At 54.5% G+C, this 23,722-nt stretch overlaps 2 protein-coding genes and 2 long non-coding RNA genes across 16 annotated transcripts; 3 read left to right on the top strand and 1 right to left on the bottom strand.

The window, feature by feature from the left end:
- Positions 1-14: 14 nt before the first annotated feature.
- On the top strand, positions 15-3,510 carry GPS2 (G protein pathway suppressor 2). 9 transcript variants are annotated; one of them, XM_008270804.5, is made up of 11 exons: positions 15-150; positions 401-564; positions 852-961; positions 1,033-1,145; positions 1,267-1,346; positions 1,423-1,505; positions 1,667-1,820; positions 1,899-1,988; positions 2,077-2,156; positions 2,279-2,374; positions 2,515-3,510. In XM_008270804.5, exons 2-11 carry the CDS (start codon positions 471-473, stop codon positions 2,854-2,856), a joined length of 1,242 nt encoding a protein of 413 aa, XP_008269026.1. In that variant the 5' UTR covers positions 15-150; positions 401-470; the 3' UTR covers positions 2,857-3,510. The 9 variants fall into 9 exon arrangements, with proteins under 9 accessions (XP_008269026.1, XP_069917426.1, XP_002718857.1 ...); XM_070061325.2 differs by having other exon boundaries at positions 2,511-2,676; XM_002718811.5 differs by having other exon boundaries at positions 87-187; positions 2,511-2,676.
- On the bottom strand, positions 2,891-7,860 carry EIF5A (eukaryotic translation initiation factor 5A). 5 transcript variants are annotated; one of them, XM_070061327.2, is made up of 6 exons: positions 7,720-7,860; positions 5,292-5,477; positions 4,090-4,194; positions 3,767-3,898; positions 3,603-3,676; positions 2,891-3,507 (listed from the first exon to the last, which is right to left on the bottom strand). In XM_070061327.2, exons 2-5 carry the CDS (start codon positions 5,454-5,456, stop codon positions 3,614-3,616), a joined length of 465 nt encoding a protein of 154 aa, XP_069917428.1. In that variant the 5' UTR covers positions 5,457-5,477; positions 7,720-7,860; the 3' UTR covers positions 2,891-3,507; positions 3,603-3,613. The 5 variants fall into 5 exon arrangements, with proteins under 5 accessions (XP_069917428.1, XP_051681219.1, XP_089174448.1 ...); XM_051825259.3 differs by lacking the exon at positions 7,720-7,860 and adding an exon at positions 7,311-7,441; XM_089318322.1 differs by lacking the exon at positions 7,720-7,860 and adding an exon at positions 7,175-7,260.
- A 186-nt stretch (positions 7,861-8,046) lies between these two features.
- On the top strand, positions 8,047-8,927 carry LOC149121235 (uncharacterized). The gene is made up of 3 exons (XR_016224275.1): positions 8,047-8,185; positions 8,280-8,528; positions 8,653-8,927. It is a non-coding gene; the product is annotated as an uncharacterized LOC149121235 (long non-coding RNA).
- Positions 8,928-19,337: 10,410 nt separating this feature from the next.
- On the top strand, positions 19,338-21,878 carry LOC149121234 (uncharacterized). Its single transcript, XR_016224274.1, has 3 exons — positions 19,338-19,431; positions 20,651-20,716; positions 21,620-21,878. It is a non-coding gene; the product is annotated as an uncharacterized LOC149121234 (long non-coding RNA).
- Positions 21,879-23,722: the final 1,844 nt, after the last annotated feature.

The following is a 23,722-nucleotide window of genomic DNA, read 5'->3' as shown; positions in this document are numbered from 1 at the left end:
TCCCCGCCGCCCCGCGCCGAGGTTTGGGCGTCGCGGGCACCCGTCCCAGTGCACTTCCGCCTCTCCCTCGGCCAACCCGCGAGGCCGGCCTCCGCCGTGACTCCGGAAGCACTCGGCCCGGCCGCCGGATGTGACGTAGCGGGGGCCGAGGTGCGCCGGGGCCGCGGAGAGAGCGCCGAGAAGGCGGGTAGGGAGGGGCGGGCGGCCCGGGCCGCGGAGGAGAGCGGCCGGAGCGTCCAGCCGGGACCTTGGTGCCGCCGGGGCGCGCCGCGGAGCGGGGTCTGTGGCCAGACCGAGCGAGGGGCTCCCGCCGCACGTGACCCGGACGGCGAGCGGGCCGGGCGGACGGGCTTCCGCCGCGGCTGGCCACGGCCCCCACTGAGCTCCCGCCTCCCCGCAGGCCTCATCCCGAAGTCTGGCAGTCACTGACATAGCCGGGCGCCCACGGCCCGAGCGTCCCCACCGGCACCATGCCCGCGCTCCTGGAGCGCCCCAAGCTTTCCAACGCCATGGCCAGGGCGCTCCACCGGCACATCATGATGGAGCGGGAGCGCAAGCGCCAGGGTGAGCCGGGCCGCAGTGGGAGGACGCACGCCCGGGGTGTCTGCGCTGGCCCAGGGTCGGCCCCCGCCCACGGGCCGACCCCTGCGCGCGAGGCCGAGTTAGAGGAGGGAAGGAACACCCCCACGTCGTGCGGGGAGTTAGAGACCTGCTCCCAAGCTCCAGGGAAGGACCTTGGAGAGCACCTGATCAAGCCGCCCTCTGGCTGTCCCGTGGCGGTGGAGGGAGCGTGCAGGAGCCTCGGGGTAACTGGCGTGGCTAACGTTGGGCTCCCCCCCCCCCTTCTGCAGAGGAAGAGGAGGTGGACAAGATGATGGAACAGAAGATGAGGGAGGAGCAGGAGAGGAGGAAGAAGAAGGAAATGGAAGAGAGGATGTCCCTGGAGGAGACCAAGGAGCAAGTACGCACCGCCACCTCCCTGCCCGGCTCCTCCCGCGGCAGCCGCGCCTCCATCCTCTCCTTCCCCCCCAGATCCTGAAGCTGCAGGAGAAGCTTCTGGCCTTGCAGGAGGAGAAGCACCAGCTCTTCCTGCAGCTCAAGAAGGTTTTGCACGAGGAAGAAAAACGGAGGCGAAAGGAGCAGAGGTGGGATCGGGGAGCCGAGAGTGGGAACGGGGCCGGCTGCACCGGGGCGGGGACAGGGCACTGGTGCTCGATGGCGAGGGGCTCCTGTGCTTGGCTCTGACCTGCTTTCCTTTCCCTCCAGCGACCTGACCACGCTGACCTCGGCTGCCTACCAGCAGAGCCTGACGGTGCACACGGGAACTCACCTGCTCAGCATGCAGGGTGAGGGCTGAGGGGCCCACCTGCCGGGCAGGGCAGCCCCCCACTCCAGCGTCACAAAGCTGCTCTTCCTTCCTAGGGAGCCCCGGAGGACACAGCCGCCCAGGCACCCTCATGGCAGCTGACAGAGCCAAACAGATGTTTGGACCCCAAGTGCTTACGGTGAGAAAAGCAGGGCGAGTGGGCCCAGGCCCATTGCCCTGCTACACCCACCCTGGCGTACTTGATGTGAGAAGCATCCCAAGCACACCTCGCGTCTGCAGAGCTCGCGAGTCCGGAGTTTGTGTTCCAGTTTCCATGGAGCTCTCGTCCCCCCTCCCTAGACCCGGCACTACGTGGGCTCCGCAGCAGCTTTTGCAGGGACACCAGAGCACGGGCAATTCCAAGGCAGTCCTGGCGGTGCCTACGGGACTGCCCAGCCCCCGCCTCACTACGGGCCCACCCAGCCAGCCTATAGTCCCAGCCAGCAGCTCCGAGGTGAGTGCTAGGGGGCCCCTCCTGGGAACCGGGAAGGAATGCTGGAGTTCTGATGCCGGTGCCTCTTGCCTTTCTCAGCACCGTCAGCGTTTCCTGCAGTGCAGTACCTCTCTCAGCCTCAGCCACAGCCCTATGCCGTGCATGGCCACTTCCAGCCCACCCAGTCAGGTGACCAGGACACCCACTGGGAGCCCTAGCTCCAGCCCCTCCCGTCCTCACTCTCACGTCATTTCACACGCCCCTGTCCCCCACTTAGGGTTTCTACAGCCTGCTGGTGCCCTGTCCTTGCAAAAGCAGATGGAACATGCTAACCAGCAGACTGGCTTCTCAGACTCTGTGAGTACTGGGTCCTGGGGTGTGGGTCAGGACTGTGAGGAGCCCTTGGGGCAGGGGGTGTGGCGTTAGGACTGTGCAAGGTTAGCCCTGCACACCTCAGGTCCTGACTCTGTTCTCTGCAGTCTTCCCTGCGCCCCATGCACCCCCAGGCTCTGCATCCAGCTCCTGGACTCCTTGCCTCCCCCCAGCTCCCAGTCCAGATGCAGCCAGCAGGAAAGGTAAGGGTGGTGATCAGCAGGGAAAGGTCAGGACAAGTGGCCACGACCCCCGCCCTGCTCTGCCCTGGGATGCTTGTCAGGGTCTGAGTGGGAGGGAGAAGGGGCCACTGACAGACCCCTCCTGTCACTCCACCAGTCAGGCTTTACAGCTACCAGCCAGCCCGGCCCTCGGCTCCCCTTCATCCAACACAGCCAGAACCCACGCTTCTACCACAAGTGACCACCAGAGAGTCTCTTCAACCCCACCACGGGTGAGGGTCCCCCTTGTGTGTCCCAGGCCAATAAACTCTACCTGCCATGGCCCTGCTGCTGCTGTTTGTGTTGCCCCCACCCAGCTGTGGGGCATTCCACGGCTGCCTGGGGGGAGGGGGAGGCTGGCAGGTCCACAGCAAGTCCAAGTGATGACAGTTGGTGACAATGAACCCAGAAGCAGAGTTCAGTTTATTTCTGGCTTCCAGGTACACTTTCCAGTCAGCAAGTAGCCATTCAATTCAAGTAAGCAGCTGAGTTGGGTGCTTCATATTAAACTTGTAGTTTTATTCAGGTTTGATTTTTAACAAATGTGTCGGGGAAGAGAGCCCGCAGGAAAAGGGTGAAGCCCATGGGGGCAGGGCCTCCCAGATGCCTGAAGAGGGGGCAGGTCCCCTCCCCTCCCCTTCCCTCCCCATCTGAAGGGGTTTGAGGAGAGACCCAGGCGGGGGAGGGGCTGGTCCCCAGTCTGTGGGGAAGGTGCTTAGGGTAAAGGCTGAGGAACAGGAGACCAGACCAGGGATGAGGAGGGGCTGGGCACAAGGACCATTTGCCAGAATCCACAGCTTTCTGATTCCAGATTGAATTAAAAAAAAAAAAAAAACTAAACCACAAGCAGCACCCACCCCCTCTCCCCCACCAGGGCTGTAGTGCGAGGGGAGAAGAGGAGGGCAGCTTCACCAAGGCCACTGCTCACTAGCTCTTGGCCAAGGGAGCTGGGGGAAGGGCAGGGGCTCCCCGACAGATTGAAGGGGCGGAGGAAAACCAAAATAAAACGTCAAATAAATTGTGTAGGAGTCCAGCCGAGGGCCAGGCCAGAGTTGGGCCAGGCTGGGGGAGGGGCCTCTGCAGGCTCAAGGATCGCTGCTGCCACCACCGCCACCCTGTGTGGGAGACAGGAGAGAAACCACATAAGACAGAACAGGAGAAGGGCTGGGGCAGGGCTGGGCGGCAACCCGGAGCTGGGTCTGTCACTCACCTGGGAGCCAGTTATTTTGCCATGGCCTTGATTGCAACAGCTGCCTCCTCTGTCATGGCAGACAGCACCGTGATCTGGAGGAGCAAGGGGGTCGGTCAGGTGTCTGTGCTCAGAGAGAGAAGCACTGAGAGCGAGCTGAGCACAAGGGGCGGGGGTGCCCATACCAGGATCTCTTCTCCACAGTCGTACTTCTGCTCGATCTCCTTGCCGAGGTCTCCCTCAGGCAGACGGAGGTCCTCTCGCACCTCCCCACTGTCCTGGAGCAGGGATAGGTACCCATCCTGGATGCCAATCAGCTGGGGGCAGATAGGAAAGGAAGCTGAGGTAGGCCCAGGTAGGTTGAAATCAAAGGATCTGGGACAAACCGGGATGACAACACCCTCCTGTTCTTCCTTCCTCTCCTGGCACAAGCTCCTCTGGTCAATCGCACCCCCACCCCCACCCCCCACTAACCTATGACCTATACTCCCCTTGACCATCCACATACCTGGAAGTCATTCCTTTTAATGTTGGGGACATCCATATTATGAGTTGACGGGCAGATATCTTCATATTTCTTCCCAGTAAAGATGTCAATACCGACCAGGTGGACCTGTGTGTATGCATCACAAAGAGAAACCCAACCAAACTCTACAATGGAGGAGATAAAAGCTCAAGCTGTCCCTGGCTTCTGAGACTGCATTGTTAGGGCAAAGTTTAGGGGAGTTGGGATTGAACCAGTCCACCCAGGAAAGAAACACCAAAGCCTCTAAAAACAATCCCGAGGCTAAAGACCACCCTACCCCTGAGGTTGGGGTAGACAGCCCGAGGGCAGACGGGAGTTACCATAAAGCACTGACAGAAACAGGACGCTCAGTCTAGGGAAATGGAAGTGACCCAGTGAAAAGTTTGAGTTTTCCGGACCCCCAAATGAGGAGCTGAGAATTTGCAAAGAAAAGGTAAAAAGAAAAAGGCTGAGAAAACAGAAGAGAATGTGAAAAGAAAAAAAGGACTTGGGGATCAACAAAAAGAATTGAGTTAGGACATAAGGAAATCAAAAGAGCATAGAGAAGCATCGAGACGTTAGGGGATAACCAGGATCAACAGAGTCAAGGAAGATGGAAAAACCTGCTAGTGAAGAAAACGGCAAGAAATTCAGCAAGGATGGACCAGGTTGAATTTATGAGAGGAAAAGGAGGGCAAGTCTGAGGTAAGGCGTTAAGAATGTTGAGACCCAAGAAAGCAACCAGGCCGAAGGAACTGAGTGGGCACGGCAGGTAGAGGAGTTCAGTTCTGCAGAGTTCCAAAGGGAACGGCAGGACCAAGGCGCCGCGTAGCAAGGTGATTTCAAGGCTCCGAAGTACACAGGGAGAAACCATGAGCACCTATGGGCGCCCAGAGACAGACAAATGCAGGAAGGAAGGAAGGAGAGGCTGAACAGCCAGAGCATAAAGAACAGTAAGAGACGAGACTGGCCCAAAAATGAAGAAAGAGAGGAACTGCGACGGGGCACAGGAGGGTACCCACGAAGAGGCTGCGGACGGAGAAGCATGTGTATTGGTATAGGGGCTGAGTACTACACGAAAGGAATGAAACAGTAAGAACTAGAAGTAGAGGGCGAGGAGAAATGGCAGCCTGCTGCCAGGAGCCCCATGGAACCAGGGAGGTGGTGTGTGGGGAAGGCAAGATGGGCAGAGGTGAAATTCTAACCTTGGCATGGCCATGCTTGCCAGTCTTCGAAGTAGACATCTCGACGATCTTACATGGCCGGCCTTTGAGCACCACAAAGCCATTCTTACGTAATGCTGAGCACTGCATTGGGAAGGTGGCTGAGGCCCCTGCATCTCCTGTCTCGAAGTCCAAATCATCTGCCATTTTAAGAAGTTTCGAGTCCAACTAGAGCCAAGAAGAGAACTGGGGTCAGTAAGGATGGCGATTAACAGGACCTCCAAGCTAGCCCATCAGCCTGGAAGCATTGCTTCATTTCCCCCAACCCTTTATTCCATAACCCACCTAAAATAAAGTCACAGTTCCTGCATTAAATCCCAACCGGGACCAAATATACTTCAGAACTGCTGTGCCGTCAGGAGGGAATAGCTGAACCCTCCCCACAAATAAAAGCTAAAGTGGAGGCTTGAGCAAGGAAGGCTCTAGGGAACTGGGATACCCCATCTCAGAGGAGGAAAGGCCTACTTCCTGGGACCCAGAGGACTCAGGTGTTACTTGCCACTGAAACCAGCCACCCCTCTTCCCCTCACAGGCAGCCAGGGCTATAATTAGGTGAGCAGCCATGAGCCAGCTAAGGGCGGGGCTAATGGGGGGGTGGAGATCGGACAAGGCCCCACCCGTCTCTGTTACACCCCCACCCCTATCCACACACAAGCCAGTCACTGGTACAGGAAACCACAAGGCCTCTTTGGGGGATTCCCACCTCTCCAACATGCACTTGCAGAAGCAGTCAAGGGAGAGAAAGTAAAGTTGTCTCCTAACCGATCCCCTGCCAAACACTTCGATCTCGGTTCCCAAAGGGAACCCAGGAACCAGCCTCGCCTCGAGGGCCCTCCCACTTTTCCCAGGATGCCTCGGTCCTGTCGGCTTTTCAGGCCAGGCCTGTACAGTCAGTAGAAAGTAGGAGAGTGGGGGGTGGTGAATGACAATAAAAAGAAAAGCAAAAGGCTGGTAGTAGTGAGTAGTAATTACACTAGACTGGTACAGAGTTAAGGACGCTAAAACGGAGGGGCTCCCAAACCAGACACAGCGGGGAAGACAGCGACAAGGTGAAGAGCACGTATCACGCCGGGGAACTCCTCTGCCGGGACTTCAAGGCACCGTCGGCGCGGGCCGACAAGAGTTGGGCTGCTGGCCAATCGCCCTCGCTCTCCCCGTTCCTCAGGCCTCTTACACCTGGCCGGCCGCCTCACTCCCAGGAGGATTGGGGCAAAGGCTCCAAGGAAGGGCTCCTGAGGCCAGGGAGCGCTAACATATGTCCGCAGCGGGCCCGCAGCGGTGATGAGGCCCCGGGCCTCGCGCTCCTCCGGCTCCTCCGAACTCCAGGCTCGCTCGGACGCCCGCGCGGACCAAGCGCCCCGCGCCGCGGGTTGCCGACTCCCTCCCACCATGTGGCCGCCCGGGGCTTCCGGTGGCCGGGACCTGGGGGGAGGGGTCCCCGCGCTGCCATGCGGCCCCGGTCCACGTTCGGCCATGCGGCCTCCGACCCCGAGGGCAGCCTTCTGTGGGGGGCACTTCCGGTGCCGCGGCCACCCCCCCTCCCCAAAGGCTGCGCCCGGCCGGAGCCACGCCGCCTCCCCTCCCCCCGCCGGCCGCCGGGCCCCTCCACATGCCCTCACCGGATAGCCCCCCTCCCCCACCTCACGTGGCCGCGCGGCGTCCGGTCCTCAACCGCCCAGGTACGCCCGTCCCGGCGGGCCGATCTGGCCCCGGGCCCTCGCCCCGGCGTGGCCGCCTGGCGGCCTCTCCCGCGTGGCGGCCTCGCGGCTCGCCGTCCCCCGCCCTGCGTCGCTCCAACGTCACCGGGCCGGCCCCAACCGTCACCCTGCGCGCCAACCGGGGCGCGCGCCCGCGCCCCTCCGCACCTCGCGCCGCTCTCCGCCGGAACCCGTGCGGCGGACCGCCGCTCCCCTCTGCCCCCTCCCAGACCCCCGCGCAGTTCCATCTCTCCTCCCAGGCCCAAGCCGAGGTTCCGCGCAGGCGCGCCCTGCCCGCTCTCACCTCGCGCGAACGCACTGACTCGACCCGGTCCGCTCGCCGCGAGCCCAACCGCTGCCTCCGAGCCCGCTGCCGCTGCCGCCGCCGCCGCCGCCTCTACCGCCGCCGCCGCTGCAGCACACGGGTCTTAGTACGCAGGCGCCGACTCCCCACTGACCAACCAAGCAGCCCTGTGACAGCCGCGCAAGCGTGCTATCTATCTCCTCCGCCCTCCACCCCCGCACTGCGCAAGCGCATAGGCCCTCCCCGATCTCCACCCTCTCTCCCACCTACCCATCCCATGACGCGCATACGTGACCCCGCCCCTCGCAAACCCTGGGCTCCTCCAACCCTTCCGCAACGCGCAGGCGCACCCGGTTTTTTAATCCCTTCAACCCCCTCTTCCCTCCCCTGAACAGACCACTCGCCCTACCGGACAGCCCCTGCGCCTGCGCAGAAAGGAGCTCTGCACTCCACACCCTCTGAAGGAAACGCCTCGGTCTTAGGACGCATGCGTGTTGTGAATCCTAAACGCCCCTTCCACCTCAGACGTCGTCTGTACGCCGGGCGTTGAAAAGACCACGCCGCCACAGTATCGCTGGTCTTGCCTAGGACGCATGCGCCTGGGGAAACGCCCCACCTCGCTTTAACTGGACCTAGGCGGCTCACACGTTTCTGAAAACTCGCACCGTGGGGTGGGCCCCTTGTCTGGGAATGCTTCCCTCCAGTTCCACACATGCGCGAGCGCTCCCTTTCCGCTCCGCTCTTCCTAGCGCACTAGTGTGGTCGGGTGTCCGCCCACCTCGGCTTCGCCGCTCTCCACTCTGCGTCTCTGCCCCGCCATAGAGTTCCGCCAGGCGAGATAGAGCGGCCCCGTGCCGGCCACCATCTTGTTTAAGGTCTGGGCCCGTAGTGGTCCTGTGGCTTCCATAGGGGCCCTTCTACTCTTGAATCCTCACTGGAAAGATTTATATTTTTGTGTGTTTTCCCCAGCTGTGCTCGGCAGTTGCCAAGATAATTGTGTGCAAGCTCCTTAGGAGACAATTCTGTATAAAGAGTGGTTTGTTAAATTACCCCGACATTCTCCAAACCGTGGGTGACCGTGGAGCCACAAGCAAGCTGTCTCTCCCCTGTTCCTGGCCTTAGGGAAGAAGCCCCTGCTGCGCCTGAGACTTCATAGTCCTCTGCCTGCAGGTCCTAAGTCTCCAGCACCTCCTTCGTGACCACCTTGCAGGAAGCGAGGTGGGTGGACGGCTGTGGGGCTCGGACCCCAGAACCGTGAACCTGGTTGCTGTGTGTCTGAGTGGTCAGTAGTCATCGCTTTGCCTTAACTTCATTCCCATAATTTTGCTTCCCAACTCACCAGGACCAAGAAAGACTCCTGTGGCAGGTCCACTGCCGAACAAGAGCCGGAGTCCGCGTTTGTGCAGTGCGTCTCGCTGGCAGAGCCTGCGCCTTCCCTTCCTCTTCTGAGTGTCTCGCCCTTTCCTTGGTTAACAGCAGCACAGCTTTCACCAAAAAAATTAATAAGCCCCACAACTTCTTGGCGTTGTCCAGTTCCTGTTCTCAAAGATGTTCCCATGACCCAGGAATTCTACCCCTAGGTATTCACAGATACCAATAAAAACAGGTACCCAACCAGCCCTGCGTGTGTTTGCTCACAGGAGCGTTATTCCCAGTAGCCCAAGGTGTAAACAACCCAAATGTCCTTCAACAGATGAGTCAATGAACAAAATGTGGCATAGACATAACAATGAAATATTATTCAGTCCAAAAAAGGAGTGAACCATGAGTGCACACTCCAGCTGTGTGAGCCTCAAAAACGTGGAAGAAGCCAGACCCAAAGGATCACATATTCTGATTCCACTGACTCACAAAAATGCCCAGAACAGGTAAATCCATAGAAACAAAACCAACAAACCAGTGGGTGATTACCAGGTTCTGAGGAAGAGGGAAGACACGATAGGAAGTAACTTCTGGATGGATATGAGAGGTTTTCTTTTTGTTGCTGTTGTTGTTCTAAGCATTTATTTATTTGAAGGAGTTACAGAGAAAGGGAGAGACAGAGAGCAGGTCTTTCATCTGCCGGCTCACTCCCCAAATGGCTACAACAGCCAGGCTGGGCCAGACTGAAGCCAGGAGCCAGGAGCTTCTTGTGTCTCTCATGAGGGTACCGGGGTCTAAACACTTGGGCCATCCTCCATTGCTTTCCCAAGCACATTAGCAGAAAGCTAGATTGGAAGTGGAGCAGCTGGGATTTGAACCTGCTCCCACATGGGATGCCAGCACTGCAAGCAGACTTAACCCACTGCACCACAGTGCCAGCCCAGGTATGAGGTTTTGTATTAGACTCAAGTCAAAACGTTTTGGAACTAGATGGAGGTTGTGAATGCGCTGAATGCCACTGAATCGCCCACTTTATTTATTTATTTTTTTTAAATTTTTATTTGAGAGGTAGAGTTACAGACAGTGAGGAGGGAGACAGAGAGAAAGGTCTTCCTTCTGCTGGTTCACTCCCCAAATGGCTGCAATGGCCGGAGCTGCGCCGATCTGAAGCCAGGAGCTCCTTCTGGGCCTCCCAAGCGGGTGCGGGGGCCCAAGGACTTGGGCCATCTTCTGCTTTCTCAGGCCATAGCAGAGAGCTGGATCGGAAATGGATTAACCTACTGCGCCATAGCGCCAGCCCTGAATCGCCCACTTTAAAATGGTTAATTTTGTGTTATGTGAAAAAAAACCTTGTTACAGATGTTCAAATCAGAATTATTTGTAATAGAAGTTGAAAACAACCGAAATGTCCATCAACTGCTGAAGGGATAAATAAGATGTGGTGTGTATCCATACAATAAAGTATGTATGCAATAGGGCAACACAAAGAGTGATTTATTGGGTGCATGCTACAATGTATATAAACTTTGAGAACAATATGCTAGGTGGAAGTCAGTCACAAAAGACCACACAGGGTATGAGTCCAGACATATGAAATGACCAGAATAGACAAATTCATGGAGACAAAAAGTATATTAGGGGTTGCCTAATGCTGAGGAATTTGGGGAGAAGGGGAGTGACGGTAATGGGTATGGGATCTTTAAATTGTTTTCAAATTGAAGTGAGGGTTGCCCAACTCTTCAGATATTATGAACCATTGAATTGTACCCTTTAGGTGAATTATACAGCATGTGCGTTATGTCTTGATCAAGCTGTTACTTCATGGGTTTTTTTTTTTTTTTCATCTTTGTATGACAGTATATACCATGCATAGTATGAGAGGCTTAAGAGGCACTGGCAAAGTGTCTTGACTGAGCCAAGCCGAAGGCACAAGTTCTATGATATCAAAATGAGGTTGAGCGACCACACCATCCAAAGCTTCCATTCAACCTAGAAGAGATACAGATAATTCCGACAGAAGACTAAGCGGGTGCTGTCAGGGAAAGGCAAAGGCAAAACATCACCTAGCCCTGGAGAGTGCTGAGACGGTCAGTGCGCAGGAAGTGTCTCAATGGCATTGCATGTACCAGGCGGCCACAGTCAGGAGAGAGCCTTAGCTTGGAAGCCCAACATTGCATTCTGCCAGCTCAACTCAGTTCAGGGCAGCTTGACCTTTTTTCCCTCATTTATTTTCATTCTACTTGAAAGGCAGAGAGGGAGAGAGAGAAATCGATCTTCAATCTGCTGGTTCACTCTCCAAATGCCTGCAACAGCCAGGGCGGGGCCAAGCTGAAGCCAACAGCCTGGAACATAATTTGGGTTTCCCGTGTGGGTGGCTTAGACCCACTTTCTTGGAGCTGTCACTATGCCTGGCAGGGTGCACGGTAGCAGGAAGCTAGAACTGAAAGCCGAGCTGGGACAGAACTCCAGTATGGGGTGTGGGCGCCAACAAGCAGTGTCTCAACAGTTGAGCCAGATGCCCCTCCCAGGGGAGCCTCTCCTGACCCGGCAGATTAAGTCAGTTTCTCAGGTTATTCGCTCACATAGCAAACACTGTAGCATTTACCACAGCTTGTTGATATTTATTTGAGTAATTGTTTTATTTATGTCTGGTCTTCTCCATTCGAATGAATCTATCTGTTTTGTTCATCACTTTGTCCCCAGCTCCTAGAACTGTGACTAGCAAATGCTTGGTATGCCATGAGTATCAACTTAATGTTTTTTTTACCAAGCACATTAGCAGAAAGCTAGATTGGAAGTGGAGCAGCTGGGATTTGAACCTGCTCCCACATGGGATGCCAGCACTGCAAGCAGACTTAACCCACCACAGTGCCAGCCCGGGTATGAGGTTTTATATTAGACTCAAGTCAAAACGTTTTGGAACTAGATGGAGGTTGTGAATGCGCTGAATGCCACTGCCAGGTCTCCCACGCGGGTGCAGGGGCCCATGAACTTGAATCATCTTTTACTGCTTTCCCAGGCCATAGGAGAGAGCTGGATCGGAAGTGGAGCAGCTGGGACTCAAACCAGTGCCTGTATAGGATGCCTGCACTGCAGGCAGTGGCTTTACCTGCTATGCCACACACAGTGCTGGCCCCTGGTTTAATATTGAAAAAATGTATGCCTGCTTTTAAATAATCAGACTCACAATAGATATAGGAATGACAAATAAATGGTAATGTCAGCTCATTTATAAGTGAATTGGAATGACCAAGGGCAATTGTTGGCTAAATGGAAAGACAAACCCAGTCTAGGAGTCTGGAGTAAGGCATGGGAATTAGCTGCACCATCTTCATGACTAGCTCCATAGAGGCCGGTGCTGTGGTGTAGCGCTGTCATCGATATGGGCGTCAGTTCATGTCCCGGCTGCTCCACTTCTGATCCAGCTCTCTGCTAGCGCCTGGGAAAGCAGTAGAAGGTGGCCCAAGTCCTAGGGCCCCTGCACCCAAATGAGAGACCCGGAAGAGGCTCCTGGCTCCTGGCTTCAGATAGGCACAGCTCCAGCTGTTTGCAGCCAATTTGGAGTGAACCAGTGGATGAAAGATCTCTCTCTCTCTCTCTCTCTCTCTCTCTGCCTTTTCTTTTCCCTGTGTAACTCTGACTTTCAAATAAACAAATAAATCTTTAACAGCAACAAAAAAGAGCATGATACAGTTGTATTCAGTGGGAAAACAGCCTGTCTTCCCTTCAAGAAAAATTCAAAGATATTAATAAATCAAGATCCTGAATTAATAATCCTAGAATATTAGTTCAAGACTAAAAAGCTACTGAGACCCATTCTTTGGCCGCCTTTTCTTTTTCTTTTTTTTTTTTTCTTAAGGAATATATCCTTCCTTTTTCATATTTAGGATGTCTTTTTTTTTTTTTTTTTTTTTTTTTTAGATTTGTTTGAGTTACACAGAGAAGGAGAGGCAGAGAAAGAGGTCTTCCATCTCTGGTTCACTCCCCAATTGGCTGCAAACAGCTGGAGCTGCGCTAATCCGAAGCCAGGAGCTTCTACCTGGTCTCCCACGCGCCATCTTCTGCTGCTTTCCCAGGCTGTAGCAGAGAGCTGGATCATTCTTGAAAAAAACGTCAGCTGCCCTTCAGTAGTTTCTCAATGGCTTTCGATGATGTATTTGTACTGGCAGGCTTAATTCATTTCATTCATGACTTCCTCATTTCTTCTGACAGGGTAACATTCACCGGACATCCATATTCACATGAGAAGGAGGTTTGACAGTTGAGTCTAGTTTTGTTTTGGTAGATTTTAAGAAACATTTTATTTTGAAATCATTTTAGATTTATGGAAGAATTGCAATAATAGTACAGTTCTTTGGGAGGTACCAGTGAAAGGTTGTGGATGGAAAGCAGTGATGTGGAAGGGACTGACAAGCTCCTGACAAGCTCTAACAAGATCAGTTAAGATGCCCTTGGGACACCTACAGCCCATAGATAAGCAGCTAGTGGTAGCTTTGGGATCCGCACGGAAGGAAGGCCTGCACTTCCGGGAATGGAAAGTTCCTACCTGTACTTGCAGGGAAGAAAAGTCCTTGTCCAGGTCCCCGCGGGTGCCTGAAGGTCAACCAATGAGGATCAGACCCGCCTCAACCTTTAACCCCCATGCCCTGAGTCTATAAAAGGAGCCCTCCCAACCTCTGACGCGCGACTCCCCTTCCCCCCACCCCACCCCCGCTCTGTTGCTCTGTTGCTCTGTTGGGACCGGGGAACCTCGCCCACGAGTGGAACTCCAATAAAAGCCTGTGAATTAATTGATTCGTCTGCCTGGGAAGATTTGTTATGCACCGGATACTTTGCAACTAGTTTGAGTCCTGGCTCCATTTCTTACTCGGCTTCCTGCTAATGTGTGCCATGGGAGGCAGTAGGTGATGGCTCAGGTACTTGGGTCCCTGCCACTGATGTGGGAGACACAGATTGAGTTCCTGGCTCCTGGTTCAGCCCAGCCCAACCCTGAATGTTGTAGACACTGAGGCATGAAACAGTCAAGGGAGATCTATCTCTGTCTTTCTGCCTGTTAAAGAAATAAATATTTGTGGGGCCGACCCCATGGTGCAGTAGGTTAAAGCCCTGGCCTGAAGCGCCTGACATCCCATGTGGGTGCTGGTTCTAGTCCTGGCTGCTCCTCTTCCAATCCAGCTCTCTGCTATGACCTGGGAATGCAGTGGAAGATGGCCCAAATCCTTAGGTCCCTGCACCCACATGGGAGATCTGGAAGAAGCCCCTGGCTCCTGGCTCTCGATTGGCACAGCTCCGGCCATTGTGGCCATCTGGGGAGTGAACCATTGGATGGAAGACCTCTCTGTCTCTACCTATTTCTGTAATTCTGTATTTCAAATAAATAAAATAAATATTTAAAAAAGATAAAAATATAAATATTTGCAGAAAATGGAATTAATAAATTTACTTAAAAATCAGTTGTATGTATTTTTAAAATATTTATTTAATAATAAATATTATTAAACCTCTGTCTCTACCTATTTCTGTAACTCTGTATTACAAATAAATAAAATAAATCTTTAAAAAAAAATAGAATCCAAAGGGTCAGCGCTGTGGCGCAGGAGGGTTAAGCCACTGCATCTGATGCTGACAGCTGGCATCCCATCCAGGAGCACCGGTTCAAGTCTCAGCTGCTCCACTTGATCTAGCTCCCCGCTAATGCACCTGGGAACACACTGAAGATAGCCCAAGTCCCTGGGCCCCTGCTGTCTACATGGGAGACCTGGATGGAGTTCTGGGCTCTGGGCTTCAGCCTGGCCTACCCCTGACTGTGGTGGCCATTTGGGAGTGAACCAGCAGATGGAAGACCTTTTTCTCTCTCTTCTTTGCTCTGCCTTTCAAATAAATAATACAAATCTAAAAAAAATAAATAAATAAAGAACCAGACTGGAAGCAGAAGAGCAGCAAGGGCTGTCTGGTGGCAGCCGCTGTGAGCCAGAGTGAAGGCCTGGATCAGAGCAGTGGTGGGTGAGGCGGGGAGGGGGACAAGTAGAGGCATTTTGGAGATCTGCTTCATGGAACTCAGTGGTTAACAGAGGAGGAAGATGCAAAGGGCAGGTCCAAGGTGCCTTCAGTCAGTCAGTGTGGCTGGAGCACACAGTGGCCTAATCCCGCCATCCCTGCAGACACATGCAGTCACTCAGGAATGGAGAAATTCTCCTAAGATTCTGGGATTCCTGGATCCTCGGGACGCCTGCTCAGGGTTGGTGGGCACGCACCTTCAGTCCCACAGCGAAGCTGGGCTTGGGAAGGAGGGGCAGGCCTGGGGGAGCAGCCAGGACCTCTTCTCTCACCTGGAAGGGAAGGACTCCAGTTTTTAAAAACAGGAGCATTGGGGCCGGAACTGTGGTGCAGCAGATTAAAGCCCTGGCCTGAAGCACCGGCATCCCATATGGGTGCTGGTTCTAGTCCTGGCTGCTCCACTTCCCATCCAGCTCTCTGCTGTGGCCTGGGAAAGCAGTAGAAGATGGCCCAAGTCCTTGGGCTCCTGCACCCATGTGGGAGACCTGGAGGAAGCTCCTGGCTCCTGGCTTCGGATCGGCACAGCTCCAGCTGTTGCAGCCATCTGGGGAGTGAACCAGAGGATGGAAGACCTCTCTCTCGCTCTGCCTCTTCTCTCTCTGTGTAACTCTGACTTTCAAATAAATAAATAAATCTTTAAAAAAATTAAAAAGGGGGACCAGCGCTATGGCACAGCGGGTTAACACCCTGGTCTGAAGTGCCGGCATCCCATATGGGCCCTGGTTCTAGTTCCGGCTGTTCCTCTTCCAATCCAGCTCTCTGCTATGGCCTGAGAAAGCAGTAGAAGATGGCCCAAGTCCTTGGGCCCCTGCACCCGTGTAGGAGACCCAGAAGAAATTCCTGGCTCCTGACTTTGGATCGGTGTAACCCTGATTGTTGCGGCCATCTGGGGAGTGAACCATCGGATGGAACACCTCTCTCTCTCTCTCTCTCTCTCTCTCTCTCTCTCTCTGCCTCTCCTCTCTCTGTGTAACTCTGACTTTCAAATAAATAAATAAATCTTTAAAAAATTAAAAAGGAGCATTTTTATACCAGTAAAAGAATTCTGGGGGCTGGCACTGTGGTGTAAGTTAAGCCTCCGTCTGCGGCTCCAGCATCCCGTATGGGTGCCAGTTTGAGTCCCGGCTGCTCCACTTCCAATCCAGCTCTGCTGTGGCCTGGGAAAGCAGTGGAAGATGGCCCAAGTCCTTAGGCCCCCACGCCCACGTGGGAGACCAGGAAGAAGCTCCTGGCTTCGGATCAGCCCAGCTCTGGCTATTGCGGCCATTTGGGGAGTGAATTAGCAGACGAAGGATCAATCTCTCTCTCTCTCTCTGTCTCTGCCTCTCTGTAACTCCGCCATTCAAATAAGTAAATTTTTAAAAATTAAAAACAAATGTATTCTCATTAGGGAGACTGTTCCTTCCATGTGCAAGGGCTTTCATAAACATGAAACACAGCAAATGGACTTGAGGAAAGGCAGTCAGGCAGCTCCTGGACCTCGTCTCAGGGCTCGGATGATGGCAGACATCTTGAATGCATTCATTCATTCATTCATTCATTGTGTGAGGCGTTCAGCAAGGCTGGGGGTGTGGATAGGCAAACACGAAACAAATGTATAATTTTGGTCCCTATGCTGCTATCAGGGGTCTACCCTTAGTGAGTGATAGTGATAAGCTTATGTGTGGTGGCTGGTATCAGAGGAGGAGGCACGCCCAGATGCCTGAGAGATCTTTTGTGATTTTGACCTCCCTTCCAGGAAAGGAAGGGAAAGAGGGTGGAGGTGGGGAAACATGAGATCAGCAGAGAAAGCTTCCAGAAAGTTCTTCCTTCACTCCCAGAGGCCTTGCTGGACCTGGGAACTCAGAAGGTTCCTTAGAAACTAGACCAAGTTAGTAGGGCACAGGCCTGGGAACAGATGGGGGCCCCGGGTCACAGAGGAAAGCAGCACAATGAGCCAGTGGACAAAGGGCTGTGCTGGGCCCCTGCTCCTTTGCTCACTCATTCGCTCCTCACTGGTGACTGGGGTTTGCACCCGGCCAAGCCCTGCAGCCCCGCAGGGGAGATTAAGAGGCAGCCAGGCAACTGCAGAGGAGTGGCTGTTAGCACCAGCAGACCACACCCAGGCTTGAAGGCTGGCAGCTCTCCAGTGAGGGAGGACTCGGGACAGCAGGGTCTGGGACTGATGAGGGTTACTGAAGCACTAGCTGCTCGACCCCTGTGGGCTGGTCTGCATCCATGGAAAGGCAGATAAGGTCCACATTCAGAGAGGAAAGAGCCAAAGGGCAGGACAGGCTTTGGGTGAATGAGCCAGAGTCAGGATCTGACCGCTCTCATCTCCAGCTCCAGGGGAGCCGGAGGATCCACGCACTGGGTATTGCGTCCTGAGCCCCAGGCCCTTGCACCTGCCCAAGTCACGTGCTTGCTCATAGTGCCATTCTTGCCTACTCCCTCTTCGGCTCACTCTCAGGGGCCTTTCAGAACCAAGGTCTGGCTTTGCCTGCCACTGATGCCACCCCTTGTACACCCAGGCTGCCTCGCGGCCCCCACGCCCGTCCCTCCCAGCCTCTGTCCTCTAGACACGCCTGCTGCCTCCCCCACCAGGTCGCAGCCCCTGGACGGCGGGTTTTGCATCCTAGTACCTTCCTCCCAGTCTGGCAAGTATTGGCTCTGTCTATAGAATGGAGGCGGGGGGGGGGAGGGGCGGGCAGAAACAATCAGAGAGAAGGAACTACCAGGTGCTGGGAAGGAATCAAGGAGGAGGGGGGTTGTGAAACAGCAAGGTGTGAGTTTGACATTCCACTGGGCACACTTCCGATGCCAGCCTGCCCTGACTGGCCAGCCGGGAGGAAGGCCTGCGACCCGCCCCCATGCTTGCCTCCCAGTCTTCCTGGCACTGTCGCCTTAAATGTGGCCTTTAAAGAGAAATGGGGATGAGACCAGCACCTCGGCTCAATAGGCTAATCCTCTGCCTGGGGCGCTGGCACACCGGGTTCTAGTCCCGGTCAGGGCGCCGGATTGCTCCTCTTCCAGGCCAGCTCTCTGCTGTGGCCCGGGAGTGCAGTGGAGGATGGCCCAGGTCCTTGGGCCCTGCACCCGCGTGGGAGACCAGGAGAAGCACCTGGCTCCTGCCATCGGATCAGTGCGGTGCGCTGGCCACAGCGGCCATTGGAGGGTGAACCAATGGTAAAGGAAGACCTTTCTCTCTGTCTCTCTCTCCCTCACTGTCCACTCTGCCTGTAAAAAGAAAGAAATGGGGACGGACAGCTCTGCGCCTGCAGGACTCACTGAATCCTCACTCCCACAGCCTCAGAGAGAACTCGGACTAGATGGAGGATTCCTCCTGCGGGCGGCCCAGAGTTCCTTAGAGAAGAGGGCATCTATCCTCTTGCCAAGCCCGAAGGAAGAGGCATTCCTCCAAGTCAGCTGCACGGGTCCTCTGAGCCGTCCATCCCAGGGCGCCCAGACTGAGCTGTGCAGAGCAGAGCTCAATCTGAGAGGCCCCGAAGAGCTGCCTGTCCACCCTCCCTGCCCGCTGGATCCAGCCTGTGGTTTCAGTACTCTGGGACGATTCGATTCCACCGAGACACTCCCATGTAGGGGCCACCCAGGGCAGCTTCCACCTGGTTCAAGGCCTGCTGGAGCTTGGCTCCCACCCAGCTCTCCTAGTTGTTCTGTGGGCCACCTGTGCTCCCCCAATACACGTGCTGTCCTGTTCCTCCTGGGCCACTGCTTCCTCCATGCGGTCACTCAGCCTCTCGGGGACCCAGCTCCTCCTCTCAGCCCGTCCTAGGGCTTCCAAACACCGTCTGCGTTCTGCCTCCTGCCCCAGCTTTTCTCCTGAGCTGCAGGCTCACAGCTCCATGTCGGCTGGAGCTCTCTTGGATATTTCAAGCAAGCCCCAAACCAAGCTCCTGACTGCAATCCTCTTCTAGGGTTTTCTCACTGGAATAAATCACATCATCACCATCATCCACCAACAGTGCTTCAAGCTAAAACCTTAGGTGCCAGCGTGGGCAATTGGCCCAGAGAGTAAGATGAGTGTAGGTGCCAGCACCCACATTGCAGTACCTCTGTTTGATTTCTGGTTCCCGCCTCTGCGTTCAGCTTCCTGCTAATGCACACCCTGGGAGGCAGCAGGTGATGGCTCATGTACCTGGGTCCCTGACTCTCACACTGAAAACTCAGATGGAGTTTCTGGCTTCTGGCATCAGCCTAGTCCGGCCCTGACTGTTGTGGCCATTTCGGGGGTGAACCAACAGATAAAAGATCTCTCTCTCTCTCTCTCTCTCTCTCTCTCTCTGTGAATCCCAGCTTGACTTGGTCCCAACTGTGTGACTTGAGGCCTTGTAGGTTACTTCCATTATACCTCAGTTTCCTTCTCTGTAAAATGGGGGTGATTTTAATAGAATCTACCTCATGGGGTTGTTGTGGGGACGAAAGGGCCTGCCGCATCTCGAGGACTTAGCATGGCATGTGGCACACAGTGAGTGCCCAGCAAATGTTGGTTCTTGCGATGACTACCGGGGAGAAGGATGAGACGAGAAGGAGGCGGCCAGTGATGACACCAGATACAGCAGAGGGGCCGGGAGGTGGGGTGGCGAAAGGTCAGGGATTTGGCCGAGTGCTGGCCGAGGCTGCCAAGAGCCGACAGAGGTCAGAGCGGCAGAGGACTGGGCGGAGAGCAGGAGACGGGGCTGCAGGTGTGGCGCTGTCGTGGCAGGTGAGAACTAAGAGCAGTTGTTAGAAGTGAGAAGAGGTAACTGATTTGAGCCGCAACAAGAAAGCTGGAGGGAAAGGGTGCTGGAAGTGGGAGGTACTTAAAGGTAAGTTTACTTCTGTGCCGAGTGTTTTCGAGCGGCCCGGCGTTGTGGCACAGCAGGTTAACCTGAGTCAGTATCCCGTGTCGCAGTGCTGGTTCCAGTCCTGGCTGCTCAGCTTCCACTCAGCTCCCTGTTAAGGCGCCTGGGGAAGCAGCGGAGGATGGCCCAAGCACCCAAGTACTTAGGTACTCCCACACAGCTGCACCCGTGTGGGAGACCTGCCTGGAGCTCCTGGATCCTGGCTTCAACTTGACCCAGTCCTAGCTGTCAAAAGCTTTTGGGGAGTGAACCAGCAGTTGGAAATTCTGTCTTTGTCTCTCTGTCTCTCCCCATTTCTCTGTCTATAAGATAAATACAGAGCCGGCACTATGGTGCAGTGGGTTAAAGCCTTGGCCTGAAGTGCTGGCATCCCATATGGGTGCCGGTTCAAGTCTCGGCTGCTCCTCTTCTGATCCAGCTCCTGGCTCCTGACTTCAGATCAGATTGGCTCGGCTCCAGCCATTGCAGCCATTTGGGGAGTGAACCAGCAGATGGAAGACCTCTGTCATTCTCTGTCTCTACCTCTCTCTGTAACTCTTTCAAATAAATTTTTATAAGTAAATAAATAGATAAATACTTAAAAATTTATGCATATTTTTTTCCTAAAAGTATTTCCCATGAACTTTTGAAGACCCCCTCATAGGCATAGCTCATAGCTCATGGGTTGAGCTGCCATGCCAGCATGGCACATGGGCACTGGTCCACGTCTTGGCTGCTCCACTTCCCATTCAGCTCCCTGCTTAAAGGCCTGGGAAAAGCAGTGAAAGATGACCCAAGTGTTTGGGCCTCTGCCACCAGCATGGTAGACGCAGATAAATCCTGGCTCTTGGCTTCAGCCTGACCCTGCTGTGGCTGCTGTGGCCATTTGAGGAACAAACCAGTGCATGGAAGACTCTGGTCCTCTCTCTCTGTAACTCTGGCTTTCAAAATGAATACATTAAAAAAAAAAAAAACTACCTTTACATTTCATTTCCCGTGAGCTTTTTGAAGTGCCCTCATACCAGCAGCCAGAGGCGACATCATCTTTTAAGTCTTTCAAATATTACCTCAAGGTAACACCACAAATCTTGAGTCTTGCAGTGCCAGGCCTGGACATCTGGGGAGGCTGGTCCACAACGAGGAGTGGGTACTCACGGATGAAGGCGGGTGAGCGGCGATGATGTCGTGCAGTGCAGAGAGGCATGGGAGGGAGGTCTTGGGTTTGTGAAGGTTCAGAAACCAGTGGGGCGCTTGGTTAGAGTCTGGTTGGAAGAAGATGGGAGGGACGAAGGTCTGGAGATACAGGATTGGGAGCCATCAGGGAGTGGTCACCGGACAGGCAATTCAGACACTCCTTGGGACACCCGCATCTCATGCTCAGTGCCTAGGTTAGCCTTGGCTCTGCTCCTGATTCCAGCTTCCTGCTAATGTACACCCTGGGAGGCAGCAGGTGGTGGGTCAAGAATTTGGGTCCCTGCCACCCACGTAAGAGATCCGGATTGAGTTCCAGGCTTCTGGCTTCTGTTTGGCTCAGCCCTGGCTGGCTGTACCAGGCATTTGGGGAGTGAGCCAGCAGGTGGGAGATCTCTCTCTCTCTCTCTCTCTCTTTCTCTCTGCTTTTTAGATAAATAAAAAATTAAAAATAGAAAGTGGTCACTGAAGCCAGGGGAATGGATAAAATTGAACTACAGAAAGCAGCGGCAGGAGAACATGACCTTGCAAATACTGGGGGTGGTGGAAGAGAAAAACCACCAAAGGAGCAGTAGGAGTGGAGAGGGGAGGCCGGGCCATGGAAGCTGTGGCCACAGCACTTCCCTGAGTGTCACGAGAGAGCCTGAAGCCATTGAGACAGGCCGTGGCCACTACTGGGAGAGTCTGTAGTGGAAATGCAGCAGAGACAGGAACCAGATAGGGCTGGTGGGGTGTGAAAGAAAAGTGAGGCGGTAAAGATCACATAAGAGTGCTTTCAGGGGCCGGTGCTGTGGCACAGCCGGTTAATGCCCTGGCCTGAAGCACCAGCATCCCATATGGGTGCCAGTTCTAGTCCTGGCTGCTCCTCTTCCGATCCAGTTCTCTGCTATAGCCTGGGAAAGCAGTAGAAGATGGCCCAAGTCCTTGGGCCCCTGCATCTGTGTGGGAGACCTGGAAAAAGCCCCTGGCTCCTGGCTTTATATCGGCACAGCTCTGACCGTTATGGCCATCTGGGGAGTGAACCAGCAGATGGAAGATCTCTCTCTGCCTCTCCTCTCTCTCTGTCTCTACCCCTCTCTGTAACTCTTTCAAATAAATAAAATAAATCTTAAAATAAATAAGTAAATATTAAAAAAAAGACTACTTTCAGGAAAGTCTGTGTTAAAATCACGGCGGGGGGAGGGGAGGCACTGGCTTTAGTGGCTGGGAGGTCCACACACCACATCTGAGTACCTAGGTTCAATGCCCAGCTCCCCCTCCTGAGTCCAGCTTCCCCCAGACTCCAGGTGCTGGCAGTGATAGCTTAAGTGGTGAGTCCCTTCCAGCCACGTGGGAGACCTGGAGTGAGTAGCTGGCTCCCTGCTTTGGCCTGGCCCAAGTCTGGCGATTGCAGGCATTTGGGGAAGTGAACCAGCCGATGGATGGAGCAGGTGTTGGGATGCAGCAGGTTAAACCACAGCCTGCAATACCTTCATCTCATATTGGAGTGCCAGTTTGAGACTGGGCCGCTGTGTTTCTAATCCAGCTCCTTGCTAACTAATGTGCCTGGCAAGCAGAGGACAATGGCTCAAGTGCTTGGGTCCCTGCCACCCACGTGGGAGATCCGTATAGAATACCTGGCTCCTGGCTTTGGCCTGGCTCAGCCCCAGCTGTTGCAGCCGTTTGGGGAGTGAACCAGGGACTCTCCCTCCCTCTCTTGGTCACTCTGCCTTTCAAATAAATAAATAAATAAATATGTTTAAAAAATAGCAAATAGGGCTTCTGTTTAAGTTTTTCAGTAATGAACAAGTCAGACAGGTGAGAGAATTAAATGGAAAGGGAGTAAGTGTGAAAGAAAGCTGATGTTTTGCTAGAGTCCCTGGAGCCCTTGTTATCTATGGTACTTGAAAATATTTGAACAAGCAGAAAACTACATGCACAAGCCCTTTGACTGAATAGAGTGATCAATTGCATCTCTTGGTGGCATCTGTGAATTCTTCTCCCAAAATCAGAGTGTGTGTAATTGTTGTATACAGGAATTGTCAGCTCCTAACAATTTTTTTCTTTTTTAAAAAAGATTTATCTTTTTATTTGAAAGGCAGAGTTACAGAGAAAGAGAGAGGAGAGACAGATCTCCCATCTGCTGGTTCACTCCCCAAATGTCAACAGAAGCCAGGGGCCTAGAACTCCATCCGGGTCTCCCACGTGGGTGCAGGGACCCAAGCACTTGGGCCATCATCTGCTGCTTTCCCAGGTGCATTAGCAGGGAGCTGGATCAGAAGTGGTACAGCCGGGACTTGAACCAGTGCTCATATGGGAAGCCTTGTCCTGAGCAGTGGTTTAACACGCTGAGCCACAATGCCAATTACAAAAAGGCTCACCCCTCCCTTCCTGTGAACTTCTTATCATCTCTAACCTGTAGCTATCCAGTCCCCCCTGAGCTCGGGTGTGTGTGTGTGTGTGTGTGTGTGTGTGTGGTCACCTACCACGTGACCTGTTGCGGTCACCAGCACACTTGGGAGGTTTTTTCCTCGTCTTCCCCCAGACTTCTCCAAATTCTGTGAGCTCAGAGTTGGGCCCAGGTAAAAGGGTCCATCACAGTGCACACGTGTGTGGTTTCTGCATCCCTTACCGCCGTGCCTTGCCATTTGGTTCTCCTATTTTTTTTTCTTTTGCTGTGAATTGTGCCAGCACCCTGGAAATCAGAACCCGCAACTCTGAAAGGGCCCAAAGAGCCGGCGCCAGGACTGCAGGCGAAGCGGGACCCGCGGCCTCCGGGAGCGGCCTGCAGAGGGCGCGCCGGGACCGGCAGAGGCGACGGCCGCGGGCTGCGCAGAGCGCCAGGCGCCCGGCGGGGACTCCGGCCCTGGGGAGACGCACGTGGGGTGATCCGAGCGGCGCGAGGGGGCACGTGTGCTGTCGGGAGGGGAGACACATGCTGTCCGTGGCTGTCCTAGTCCCAGCGGCAGGAGGAGTGACTTCCACAGCCTTGTCATTCTGGAA

The sequence above is a fragment of the Oryctolagus cuniculus genome, chromosome 17, assembly GCF_051225735.1.
Source record: "Oryctolagus cuniculus isolate XC-2025 breed Fujian yellow rabbit chromosome 17, ASM5122573v1, whole genome shotgun sequence".
NCBI lineage: Eukaryota > Metazoa > Chordata > Mammalia > Lagomorpha > Leporidae > Oryctolagus > Oryctolagus cuniculus.
This window is presented reverse-complemented; position numbering and strand designations above follow the sequence as displayed.